Genomic DNA, 13723 nt, shown 5'->3' with positions numbered 1-13723 from the left:
GCCCAGCTGAGCCCAGCCCAAATTACCCACAGAATTAAAAGCAAATTGAATTGTTGTTGGAAGACTAAGTTTTGGGGACTCCGTTATGTAGCAAACACTAAGTGATATATTCATCTTCTCATTATTATATTTGTAAACCAAACATGGAGACGTTTGGGGTTTTGTTATTGGTTTGCCTACTTTTCTACCTATTTAGCGAACCACTCCTCACAGAGACTCATCAGGAGGAGACAACGAGAGCAGCATACTGGCTCTGCTGGCCACTGTCCTAGAAGGAGCGGTCTAGTCCACACACACAGCCTAAGGCAGTTCCCCAAGATCGTAGAGATGGGAGGTCTACAGACACAAAATGAGTGGTCTTCTTCTATGAGAGTTTCAATGAGATATTCTTCTTTTTTTTTTTAAAGGGAGGTATTTCTATTATAATAAGTTTATTTTCAGAAAAGCAGGCTAATTGAAACAATCTATCGTAACTGACAAATCATACACATTATAAACTAAAATCTGAAATTATCACTTAGAGCAGACCTGCCTGAAACCAAGGCTTAACATGGTTTTAAATTGCCTAGAATGAATTGAGTCTCAAGGCTCCAGTGCTGACATAGGGTTTTGACACAGGCAAAAAGTTAACTTGTGGCCAGAAAGATCATCCTTCCTGTCCTGATGGGTCGATGACACATGGCTTATCCAATGGATAATGAACAGAAATAACCCCCAGAGACTTCCCATCCTTACCCTTATAGGATACACAACAGCTTCTTTGACTAACTGCTTGGCTGCATCGAGTCCAATAATGTCATTCCACTTTATGTTTGGATTATGGAGATAAATGTCCTGCAATGCACATTTGATCATTTTGTTAAAACTAATGTTTTCCTCCCCGCTGTAATAAACACAGGAGCAGCAAAACACTTGACTTATAGTAGGACATAAAGTGCTGGTGATAAAAAACCTCGTATTATATCTGTGCACATATACACATTATAATTTTGAGTTAGTTCACCAAAGGGATGCTATGAAAATATTCAATGATTTTTTTCCCCTGAAGAGGCGATTGATAACATAATATGGCACTCTGAAAGGGGGGGGGAGGGGAATCTCCTAACAATGGACTGTACCTGTCTTCAGTCAATAGCAAACCAAGCTGATTTATTGCCCTAATCAAAGAAGTTACAGAATATGCCTTCAAATTACATTGCCTTTTACTGGGAAATATAGTTCCTAGCCAGAACCTGTTCTCTGTCTGTCTTGTCTGTCTCTATCTCTATATCTCTCTCGTCGCAAGCGCTTCTTGGTCTTGCAAACTCTTTCTTAATTTGTTACATAAAAGAGATAATGCTCTTCTAAAACCAATTTCTCTCTTTCCCTAGTGGTCGGTCGTTCCCTTCTCCCATCAGGAGCAATTGCTTCTACAAAATTCAAGGAAGCCGACAACCCAGCAAAAGTGCTGTTTCCCCTCCTAGAGTAGAGCCCTGTAGCAACCATCACAGGTAATCGATTAAAATCGCCTTTACTGATAACTAATTGACAGTTTCCAAACTTCAATTTCACAAGAAGCCCCAGAACAGTCACTCAGGGGCCCTTCCCGGGATCAGCTGTTTTGTACCTAGAGTGTTACATCAAACACAACCACACAAAGGCTTCTTTCCAAAATCATTCTGTCCTGCATGACTATGGAACAATCTAGAAGTGCTTTCTTTCTTTCATGTTCAAGCACATACTGATGAGAAGCTCTGTTCCCACTGGTGTCCCTCCACCCCACCCCACCAGTTCCTTTCATCCTAAGAAGCCTCTTTTATTAAAGAAATTATTCATACAAGCGGTTTGACGCACAATTAATGACTTCCTGGACCCATGCAGACAGGAGCCCACCCTCCAAAATCTTGGGTGAGTCCATCCTGTCTTTAAAACCTAACTCTAACCACGCCCTTCCTCACTACTGCCCCTTTTGGGGCACAGCTTCTCACTCTAGAAGAATCCATCTACCTCGGATACCAAGGCACCTGTGGAGAATAGCTGCTTTGCTTGCCCTCTTCAAGAGTTGAGACAGTTCTACATGGTGGTGTGAATTTTGCCGCAGAAATTGCTCCTTTGATCAATGCAGTGTGATCTGTCAAAGTTCACTGGGTCTATTAGGTCTGCCTTGTGAGGTGGTGCGCTCTGGTCTCTGTCAGCATCTGATGGGAGACCGAATGACCCCCTCCCAGGGCCCTGGAGAAAGAATTCTAGATGGAATCATCTCAGGCCCCCTCTCACCCAGACACACCCCAGAGCGGCTGTGCACTCTGTGGGCGGCTTTAGCCATCTCTCTGCGCCTGCCTGGGTCTCAGTCCTCTGATGGCTCAGGAACCACTAGGCCACCAGGGCTCCTCGGGAGGTGGCCAGGGATTAGAAGGACCTCGTAACCCAGGAACCGGCCATCCCAAGGAACTAGCCCCCAAAGCCATGCAGCTAGAAAGAGGCAGCATAGTAGGGTACCTGTTGGGCGACTAATTGCAAGGTCAGCAGTTCGAAACCAACACCCTCTGGGGAGAAAGAGGAGGCTTTCTACTCCAGTAAAGAGTTTCGGTCTCAGAAACCCACAGGGGCAGTTCTGCTTTGTCCTGCAGGGTCGCTGTGAGTCAGTATTGGCAGACTGGCAGTGGTTCGGTTTGGTTTGGATGGTAAAACCTCTACTTTCTGCAGAAGTTTTCAGTGATGGATTTATCGGACACTGAGGCTTAGAATTTTTTTTTTTCAAATGAGACACGGACGGCCCCTCTCCCTTGCCTAGAGACTCTCTTGCCGTGAGCTTGGCTGTGCTCTGAAACCTTTCACCTGCCCCTTCCTGGCGAAGTCCTTTCACGGTTGGTTTTCTTGGCCCTCTGTCGTGAGATGGTGGGCTTTTTATATTGTAATTTTATGATTGTATAATTTATTTATCAGGCATTATTGTGCCTCTAAACAATATGAGTGCCTCCGCTAGTGGGGACACTTTATGAATAAATGATCATATTTATTGTTATTAATAAAAGCAGCAGCCGCCGGCAGTGCTCCAGGAGCCCCCGTCCGCCTCCATGAATTGGTGAATCGAGCATCAGGCCTTACCCGGCTCACCACGGCCGCCAACTCGCGCAGCTCACTGTTGGTGCCAATGAACGCACTCAGGGGCTTCAGCAGCCGTTCCTGGCGGGAGGAGGAAAAGGCTTCCTGTTACACCGGCGGCATGATTGAGGGAGGAGAAGGGAGCCCAGAAGCGAATGGGGGCTGTGCCCTTTTGACTCCATCTCAAGGCTTCCCTGGGCCCCCAAGGCTGTTTCTAAAAGTTGGTCTGGGTTTTGACAGACTGAGAGATGAATGTCATGCCGTAGCCACTTACTGAGGGGTCCGGGTTACAGTCGAAGCTGTTCAAGGCTAGTTCGCTCGTTGCTCCTTTGATCGCATCGGTGAGCAGTCCTCGGAAGTCAATGATTTGACCCTGGGAGGGAATAGTGGTTATTTATGCCATTAAAACGGGAAGGGAAACTATGCTGAACCGCTTCATGAGATTAAGATGCGTGGATGCTCTTTGGGAAACTGAACCAAGGTAAGCTCTACTCATCACCTGCACTCGTGTGAAATAAGATGATTTCCTCAAGTTAGAGCACTCTCAAAAAAACGATAAATCAATTCTCCAGAAAGAAGTGAATTTTAATAAATATTCGCAGGCATCTTTCTGCTTCTGATACATGCCAATCGCTTCCTTATATGCCTGCCTCCCCTATACAGTCTCGCCATTTGGAAACATTCCCCGTGGGACAGAAGTAAGTGAGAGCTTGTTTTGACTCTAATCTCCCTTCAACACTCTGGAGAGTGCCTGGCACACAATGGGTGTGCAAGGAGCTGTGTGACAGTTCTTTTTAATTCTCCCAAGGCCTCTGTTAGTAACAGCCCATATTCATGTGGATGGAAGGCCCAGGGAAGGGAAGGGGTCTGCACAGGATCACACAGCTAACACAGATCAAGGGTTCCAACCTAGGTATGAGTCTCCCAAGCCCTCTCACCACCATCTTGTCTACCCTCAGGAAAAAGGGATGGGAACAACATGTAAAACAATAAGAATAAAAACCAACGTTGCTGTTCCCCGCATGCAAGGCGAAAGCTGGGCCAGTCTGCTCCATCCTTGGAAGCCCTATGGGGCAGGCCTACTCTATCCTAAGGGGTCACAGAACTCAGAAACTCACTGCCATCGAGTTCATTCTGACTCAGAGAGACCCTGTACGATAGAATAGAGCTGCCCCCCGCATTTCTAAGGCTGGAAATCTTCTAGAGAAAGCCTCATCTTTCTCCTGCAGAGCAGCCGGCAGTCTTGCCCTTGGGCTAGCAGTTCAACCCATAACCCACTATGCCACCACGGTGCATCTGAATCGACTCCGTCTAAATGAGTTGGGTTTGGTGGGAGGCATGCTCCACTCACTATGAGGCTTAAAGCAGGCACGAATGATTTCTGCTTTATAGATAAGAGAAATGAGACCTGGAAAAATTAAGTCGTGTCCAAGGTTACATAGCTGAGAAGCAACTGAGCAAGAATTTGAACCTAGACAGGATGACTCCAAAGATTATGCCTTAAGAACAAAATGCCTAAGATGTTTGCAGAGGGCTGAGGAAGTCTGAAACGAGGGTCCGTAACATGGCAACGACAGACATTTCAGAGACTGGCCTACGGCCATACATCTTCACTCATCCTAAGAACATTGCAAATCCCTGGGAGAAAACTATTTACATTTTACCCTGAGGACAGTTCAGCTGGAACAAAGATCGATAGCCAAACTCTTTCGAAGGTTAAACGATGGGTTCAAATAGTCCCTCCCTTGTCATCTGTCAAACATTGAATTGTGTCCCCTCCAAATATGTGTCATGCTGGCTGAGCCATGATTCTCAAGTGTTTTGATGGTTATGTAATCATCACCTTTGATGTGAGCTGATGTCATTATTATCCATTTGTGTTGTGTAGTAAATTCTGACCCCTATGTGTTAATAAGGCGGGACTGTTGTTATTATCGTTGTTGTGAGGCACCATGAAATCGGTTCAAAACCACAGCAGCCCTATGTATGGAATGAAACACCCCGTCCTGCACCATCCTCAGTTATGCTTGAGCCCATTGTGGCAGCCACTGTGTCCATCCATCTCATCAAGGGTCTTCCTGTACTTTACCAAACATGATGTCCTGCGCCAGGGACTGGCCCCACCTGGCAATATGTCCAAAGCACACGAGATAAAGCCTCGCTGTTCTTGCTTCTAGGGAGCCTTCTGGTTGTACTTCTTCCAGGACAGGCTTGTTTGTTCTTTTGGCAGTCCATGGTACTTTCTCCAAAACCATAGTTCAAAGGCTTTGATTCTTCTTTGGTCTCTCTTCCTCAATGTCCAGCTGTCACATGCATGTGACACAATAGAAAACATCCTGGCTTTGTTTTTCAAAACTTTAAAGAGGTCTTGTGCAGCAGATTTACCCAACACGATGTGTCCTTTGATCTCTTGACTGCTGCTTCCATGAGCATTGATTACGGATCCAAGCAAGACAAAACCCTTGACAGCTTCAATCTTTTCTCCATTGATCAGGATGATTTATCATAATATTACTTACTGGTCCAGCTGCGAGGGGTTTGGTTTTCTTGACATCGAGTTGTAATCCACACTGAAGGCTGCAGACATTGATTTTCATCAGCAAGTGCTTCAAGTCCGCCTCACTTTCAGCAAGCAAGGTTGTATTGTTTGCATATCATAGGATTAGTTCTGTTAAGGAGAACTATTTAATGTGTGTGATGTTAGTGAAGCAGGATTAAGGAAGGATGTAACACCCTCACTCAGGACACAGTTTGATCCAATGTAAGGAGGGTTTGCCTGGGGGGTGGCCTACATCACCTTTTAGGAGATAAAGGGAGACAGAAGGGACCAGAGAAAGAGCCTGACTACCACCAAAACAGAAAAGCTGGGAGTGGAGGACATCCTGTGGACCCAGCGTCCTTGTGCAGAGAACCTCCTGGACCCAGGGAGAAAAAGCTGGGCCCACAGTAGCTGAGTGGGATTAAGGACTTTCCTGACCTTTGAACGGACAGTGAAAATTTCCCTCTAGAGTCAATGCCCTGAGTTCTGACTTCTCGTCTCCCAAACTGTGAAAGAATAAAATGTGTTCGTTAAAGACATCCATTTGTGATATTTCTATTAGAGCAACAGCAAATAAGACTTGACCCAATCAGAAAAATCTCGTCAGTGGGAGGCGTTCAAGAGAGAAACTAGTGTCACAGAATTGCAGGCACAGAATTGCCAGGCACAATAAAGGTACAAATGGTGAACAAGAAACCATTTCTCCGTGGAAGGCATTCATGTAAAGGCTATGCTCCCCAGCTTTCACCTATATGATTGAGTCCTAGAACACCTCAAAAACAAAACCAGTAGCCCACGAGTCCAAATCATGGCCCGCCCTCAGTGTAGCCCTGTGCTTCAGAGGGGTCTCAAGACTGCATCACCAGGCGTTTCTTCCCAAGCACCTCTGGTTGAGTTCGGAATGGTCAACCTTTTGGTTAACGTCTGAGCCACCAGGTACTCACTCTATTGAGGCCCGTGGGGTAGTCAATCTAAGCCAAAGAGGTAGCATTCCTTGATGTTCAGGGAGATGCTCCCAGCCCCCTCTACAAACTCAGACACACAGAGCTCGCTGGACTGGGAGGGGCTGGCCAGCGCTGATTCAGCAGTCGGGCAGTTGAGAACTTGATCTGACAGGGGCTGGGGATGATGGAAGCAACACAAGCCCGGAGATTACAATCAAGGGAAAAACACTGGGTGATGTGGCATGTATTTCATCTCCGAATGGCATGTGTGGCCCTCTCTGTCGCCCAGTCAGGGGCTTTCCTATTAGAGAAAGTATTACTTGGGTATTCTGACAGGAGCTGCGTTAGGAAAGGGGCACATATATCTATGGAGGGCAGGATTGGTACTCTATGAGCTGAGGTTTTATGGTTCACATGAAATTACATTTAAGCCTGGAGTCCTACCTCCAAGGAGAAAGACGATGCCACTAATCAACTGTCACTGACTGACAGGCGGAAAGGAGGAGGCGAGGACACGCTCATTACAAACTGCAGGACAGCCACGTCAAGGTTTATCACTTCCACCGCCAAGTTTTAAGCTGGAAAAACCTTAGAAGGTGACTCTCCCAAAGCTCTCACTTGACAAATGAGGAGCAGGTTGCCAGAGATGAAGCAGTTCACTCCAGACCAAAAACAAACAAGCAGAAAACCAAACCAAGCTCTCTGCCCTCGGGTCCATGCCAGCTCACGGGGCTCCCAGGACAGGACAGACTGTGAGTGCGGCCGGAGAAAGCCCCATCTTCTCCACCGAGAGGCCGGTGGTTTCAAACTGCTGACCTTTCAGGTCGCAGCTCAATGCGTAAACAGTGTGTCCCAGGGCCCTGCAAAGACGATTCCGGGGTGAACCCCAGTTTCCAGAGCCTTATCCAGAGCTTTCCCCCATACTCGGAGCCCACCTTTGATCATCACATATTTGACTTGTTCCTGCTTGACTCAAATAGCATTCTTTTTTAAATTATTATTTAAAAAAGAAATATACACCCCCTCCTTGGGTGCCATTCACGACGTATACTTACCCTTCGTGGGTGGGCTTTTTCTTCGCCACTTCCTTTGCTGATTCCTGAGATATTTAAGCCAAAGTTATCACCCTCCACATGGCTATTATTGACAAGCTCCTGATGAAAGAAGGAGATAGTCAGAAGCCAGTGTGGAAAGCAACCCAGAGATACTAGCTGTCATGATTCCACCATCCAAAAATCAAATCCTGGATACCAGTTCTGTAAATGGAGGGCCTCGTGTGTACTGCGGCAGTCTGGGTGGAGACTGGCCGTGTGAGCTCTGAAGAAGCTCCTTGGAGATTCAGAGGCACAGCCCACTTGAGACCATCTCTGGCCTTCACTGAGGGCAGCTGTTCTCAACCTGTGAGTCACGTCCCCTGTGGGGGGTGGAAGGACCCTTTCACAGGGGTCGCCTGATTCATAACAGCATCAAAAGGACAGTGATGAAGTAGCAACGAAAATAATTTATGGCTGGGGGGTCACCACCACGAGGAACTGGATGAAAGGGTCGCGGCATGAGGAAGGTTGCGAACCACTGCCTTAAGGAGCCAGTGAAACACTCACATAGGCTTCAAGACGGGAAGACCTACCACCTACACTTATTCCATGAGGGATGCGCTCAGGTTCTGCCTCAAGTACTCAGATCAGGGAGAAGGCGGCAGGAGAGGGCGTCCTCCCACTCATATTAGAAAGCAGTAGGGATTTTCCTGTGTTGGCAGAAAAATCTACGACATAATTAAATCACAGAGTAATTTTTAAAAATATAAGTCCTTGAAAAATTAATCAACTTGGCTTTTCTTCTTTGTATTACTTCTCGGTCAACTTGATACACCCAATGTCACGCAAGGCCATCCTGACCTGTTTGGGATGTTCCTTGTTGAGAGGTCTGATGTCCCCTGTCTTCCCCGTTGTGCTTTTGGGCCTTGATCTCTGCTGACTGATCTTGGGGAGATTTTGACAACTGTCGCTTGTCATCCTAGAAAGGGAACAAAGATCTTGGAGGAACGGTCCTAACCATTTGATTGGAGATAAACAACTCATGCAGCACACTGAAAGGAGGGCTTGGGTAATTCCTAAAGCATATGCAAATGCTACCCCGCAGGGCCGTCTATCTGTACCCTCCACCCATCTTGTCCATCTTTGACCCAGTCCATCCACTCTCTCCACTTGGTTTCTCTAAGATTGGGCTCTGTCCCCAAGACTTCTGTCCTTCCAGCTAAACATCTCCAATTGCTCATTCCTACAATTACCTGGCTTCCAGATTCTTCCTCATCCTGGTCACCTTCCCTTTGCCCACTATTCTTTGGACCAGATTATAGCTCACCAATATTCTGATCTATTACTTTTTGGACATTTTATTTAGAGGCACGGATGGCAAGACTTCGTCTCACATACTCTGGACATGTCAGGAGAGAGCCGTCCCTGGAGAAGTGGTGGGGCAGCCAAAGGAGGAAGACCTTCGACAAGATGGATTGACACAGGGGTGCAGAAGCGGCCTCACACATCAGAACAGTTGTGAGGAGGTCACAGGACCGGGCAGTGTTTCACTGTGCTGTGCAGAAGGTTGCTTTGAGTCAAAAGACACTGACAGCACCTAACCTTTCTGCTGACAAAACCTAAAGCTGCGTTTGCAGTTACATTACACTATGACCATCCTGTACCTTCATTTAATTCAAAACTCTAGGTCTCTAACCTTGCAATGAGGGATGATGTGTTGTGAGTCTTTGGTTAGAGTTTGTTATGGGTTGGTTCATGTCCCCCAGAAATATACGTCCATGTACTTGGGCCCCACTACCTGTGATGTGCCCTTATTAATTACACCTTTGCAGATGTCATTAGTTAATTTAACATGAGGTCATACTAAGAGTAGGTGGGCCCTCTGCCAATCTAACTGGCAGGCACCTTATAGGAAGAGAAGAGACACAGGAAAGAAGCCACGTGAAGACGGAGCAGACAGCTGAGCCATGCTGCCACAAGGCGAGGAGTCCCTGAGGCTGGTAGATGCAAAGTTAGGAAGGACCCTTCCCTAGAACCTTCAGAGAAAGCGCATGACCCTGACAGCACCTTGATGTCAAACATCTAGCCTCCAGAACTGGGAAAGGATTAGCTTCTGTGGCTTTAAGTCTACATGGTTTATGGCACTTTGTTACCAATATGGCCCTTGGAAACAAATAGAAAGCTTAACCCTTAGTCCATGAAATTTCATCCCATTATCATCTCCCAAATTGTCAAAATATTTTAGAAGCCTGATTCTGTCAGTCACCCAATAGCTAATCTTTCCATCTTTGGCTCATCTACCAATTTACCAACAGGAAACTGGCTCTCGGGGAGGAGATGCAGGAATGAGGACAAGATGCTACATTTGTTAATATCCAGTGTCATTTGCTAATATCCAGTCTCTCAATTCAGTTACTATCTTGGAGTGTGTGTTAAGCCAGGTTGACTAGAGAAACAAATCCAGGGATATATATGTGTATGTATAGATAGATAGATAGATAGATAGATAGATAGATAGATAGATAGATAGAAAGAGTTTTATACCAAGGAGTAATTATATATCAAGCAAACATTCCAGCCCAATCCAAATAAAATCCTTAAGTCTGATACTTGTCCATAAATCCCTCTTCAGACTCATGAAGCCACATGCAATGGTGCAGAATGCAGGAACATGTGCCAGTGGGTGCAAAGTCTTGTGGATCCAATGGTGGTGGTGGCAACATCACGAACTCTGGCAGCTCATCGACAGGAAGGTGAATGCAGAGAGAGAGAGAGGAAATTCCCAGGATCCTCCTTATGAGAAGGCCACGCCCACTGGGAGATACCATCAGGCTGTGACCTGATTGACAAACTAGACTCCACCTCTACACTTTCATATTTTCACGTTGACATGAAAATTATGTAACTACCACAGAGTATAAAATTATAAGTAAAAACATCTTTCATGACTTTCCTAATTATCCTTCCTGCTTGCCATGTACACACATCTACCCAGAGAGAAGCTGGAGTAACCCCGAGCTGTCAAATGTGCTACCATCCTCCACACCCCCCACCCACCCCCAAAGAAGGTGCTCCAACAGTCTTCGCCAACAGGATGCTGAGCAAGTTCCAGGCACGAATGTGTGGGTGAAAGAGAATCAAAATCCAAACACATTCCAGAGACAAGCTCTTAAAACGCTCTTCAATAGAAATAAGCTCAAGTAGTTAACATTTATTACAGGAGCCTGACTAGCTTTATGGAAACAATAAAGCCGTTCCCAAAGAAGAGCACAAGCTAGCTCGCCCTAGGCAGAGGCTTCTGCGTATTATCACCAGGCATGCAGAAGCGCCACCACCATGCTGACCCGTGATGCAAACAGCCCTGCCAGGTGTCCCTGGCCTGCCATCCCAAGCTGTAGTCAAAATCAGGGAGCTCATACCTCTTGAGAGCCTGATAAATTGTTTACAATCACAATCTGAGACCTTCTTTCAATAGCCTTGTAAAAAAAATGCTTATTGTTGTTTACTGCCTGAATGGTTGTATGGTTCTCAATTTTACTCTCCTGGGTGCTGTTGCTATTGTTGTTAGATGCCATCGAGTTAGTGAGTCGGTTCTGACCCATAGTGACCCTCTGTACAACAGAACGAAACACTGCCCAGTCCTGCCCCATCCTCATAATGGTTCCTATGTTTGCACCCATTGTTGCAGCCACGGTGTCAATCAATCTCATCGAAGATCTTCCTCTTTCGTACTGCCCCGCCACTCTACCAAGCATGATGTCCTTCTCCAGGGATTAGTCTCTCCTGACATGTCCAAAGTAGGAAAGACAGTCTTAACATCCTCACCTTTAAGGAGCACTCTGGCCTTACTTCTTCCAAAGCAGATTTGTTTGCCCTTTTTGTAGTCCATGGTATTTTCAATAATCTTCACCAGCACCACAATTCTTCTTCGGTCTGCCTTATTCAACGTCCAACTTTCACCTGCATAGGAGGCCACTGAAAATGCCATGGCTTTGGCCAGAAGCACCCTAGACCCCAAAGAAAACTCCTTGCTCTTCAACACTTAAAGACGTCTTGGGCAGCAGATTTGCCCAATGCAACCCATCATTGGATCGCTTGGCTGCTGCCTCCATGAGCGTCGATGGTGGATCCAAGTAAGAAGAAATCCTTAACAACTTCAATCATCACTCCGTTTATCATGGTATTGCTTACTGGTCCACTTGTGAGGATTTTGATTTTCTTGACATTTGAGTTGTAATCCATACTGAAGGCAGCAATCCTTGATCTTCATCGGCAAGTGCTTCAAATCCTCCTCACTTTCAGCAAGCAAGGTTGTGTCATCTGCATATCGCATGTTGTCAATAAGCCTTCCTCCAACTCTGATGCCACGTTCTTCTTCATATAATGCAGCTTCTCTGAAGCTGAGTGTAGACTTGATTAAAATAGCAAAATGTCATCCAGACCCTGATGCCCGAAGCTGGGCGACTGCTCTGCAGGGGCAGGCTCCTCACTTTCCTGTGAAGTCCTAAAAGGGCTGGGATGGCAGGGATGTGTGCTGAGACTGAGAAGAAAGGAAGAGCGTGGGGCACCGAAGCCAAGATGGGGGTCCTTGTAGGACACTGTGTCCACCCAGAATGGTCCAGAGACAGATGCTACAAGTTCCAAATGAGATGGAGTATAAGAAAAGGCTGGCCAACAGCCTTCAGGAAGGTAGAAGAATGGCCTAGAAACTTCTGGCTCAGGGTATATCTTTAGATGTGAGGACAAGGGATGTGGGAGTGCCTACAGAAGTTAAAGATAAAATTAAAACAAAAAGAAGGGCCGGGGGAATACTATTTCTTGGCTGTTCTCTATGTGCTAAGAACTCACTCTGTGCAAGAAATGTGCTCCAAGCTTGTAAGTAGCAGAGCCAGGCCTGGAACTTGAGTCTTTCGTGTTTACCTCTGAGCTCCACATTTTTTACATCGCGAGGCCCGGGAAGCAGAGTACTGCTTGCATGCAAGCTTTTCACTAAAACCAGGGGAACCAACAAATATTGACCCAAGTCATGGCCAGCTGGGCCCACCGAGGATACATGACCACGACCGGGGTAGCTGGTAGACACTCGTGGATCTGCACTGGGAAGTCTTCTGGAAGGGGCGCCCACAGACTCCCCGAGTCGAGCTGGTCAAGAGGAATTACCATTCAGTAAACCTCCTGGTCTTCCCTCCACTTCTTTGTGGCAAATTATTTTCTGCTGTGACAAAGCAAAAAGGAGAAAAAGGGTAGAGCTTAGTTGTTGAGAGGAAAAGGATGATTGTCAGGTGTGTTTTGTTTTGTTTCTTTTCGAATGCTCTCAAATTTTCCTACTATAACCCGTTCTCAAACACTCTTCTAAGCTATTCTCATCTAGCGAGGCATGCAATTACCAGCTATGAGAAAGAGACCAGTATGTGCTTGCCAAGCACTTTCATATATGGAAAGACCCCAAAGGCCTCAGATACAAACTCATCGAGTAACAAGGACCTAGTGGCAACAATGACACAGGGTCCCTTTACAGCCGCCATTTCTTTAACTCTTCACTTGACACCACTTTGTTGTGGTGCATGAGCCACCCAGAGTCTAGCTGGGAGAGCGTGTCAGCCACAGTCTATACCAGTTTATCCTAAAATATAACCATTGTTGTCCAAAGAGCAAGCGAGCGTATGAGTACCAAACTAGATCAGGCCACATCAGTGATATTCCTGGTGGCCTTGTGGCTGGGAATTAGTACTTTCTCTCCCAAGACCTGGTCTCCCAATCAGCTCTGAACCCTGCGTGGGCAGGGAGCTCAGATGAAAATGCCTCTCAGACCCCTTAGCTCTCAGGTTCGGCCCTGGCTATTTTAAATTAATGTTCCTCTTGGTTTCCTGGTCCCTACATGAAATGTTAAAGTCTGTGGCTTAACAAGTGCCTTGTAAACAGGACAATGATCTCCCTTGGTTTATAATTACTTCCCCCACTTACAGATTTCTAAGTCAATGTTACGACAAAACACAGGGCCCTCACTTTAGCTCTTTTCTCGAGCCAGCCTCCTTGACGGCTAACCCATACCGGGCCTTTGCATTATATTGATCATTATCCGGATTGATGGCTTTCAAAAGCATTTCATTATCTATACATGA

General features: G+C 46.3%; 1 protein-coding gene across 1 annotated transcript in view; it reads right to left on the bottom strand.

Annotated features, from left to right (window-relative positions):
* Positions 1-13723, bottom strand: part of KATNAL2 (katanin catalytic subunit A1 like 2) — a 60563-nt gene that overhangs the window by 37863 nt on the left and 8977 nt on the right. Inside the window, exons 3-8 of the mRNA XM_045296046.1 lie at positions 12762-12816; positions 8463-8580; positions 7623-7721; positions 3359-3457; positions 3088-3165; positions 736-834 (exon numbers count right to left, since the gene is read on the bottom strand). Coding sequence (XP_045151981.1) covers positions 736-834; positions 3088-3165; positions 3359-3457; positions 7623-7721; positions 8463-8580; positions 12762-12816 — 548 coding nt within the window. The remainder of the gene's footprint in view (positions 1-735; positions 835-3087; positions 3166-3358; positions 3458-7622; positions 7722-8462; positions 8581-12761; positions 12817-13723) is intronic.

This window comes from Echinops telfairi, unplaced genomic scaffold (assembly GCF_000313985.2).
Source record: "Echinops telfairi isolate 266 unplaced genomic scaffold, ASM31398v2 ScPeMD7_7400;HRSCAF=8409, whole genome shotgun sequence".
NCBI lineage: Eukaryota > Metazoa > Chordata > Mammalia > Afrosoricida > Tenrecidae > Echinops > Echinops telfairi.
This window is presented reverse-complemented; position numbering and strand designations above follow the sequence as displayed.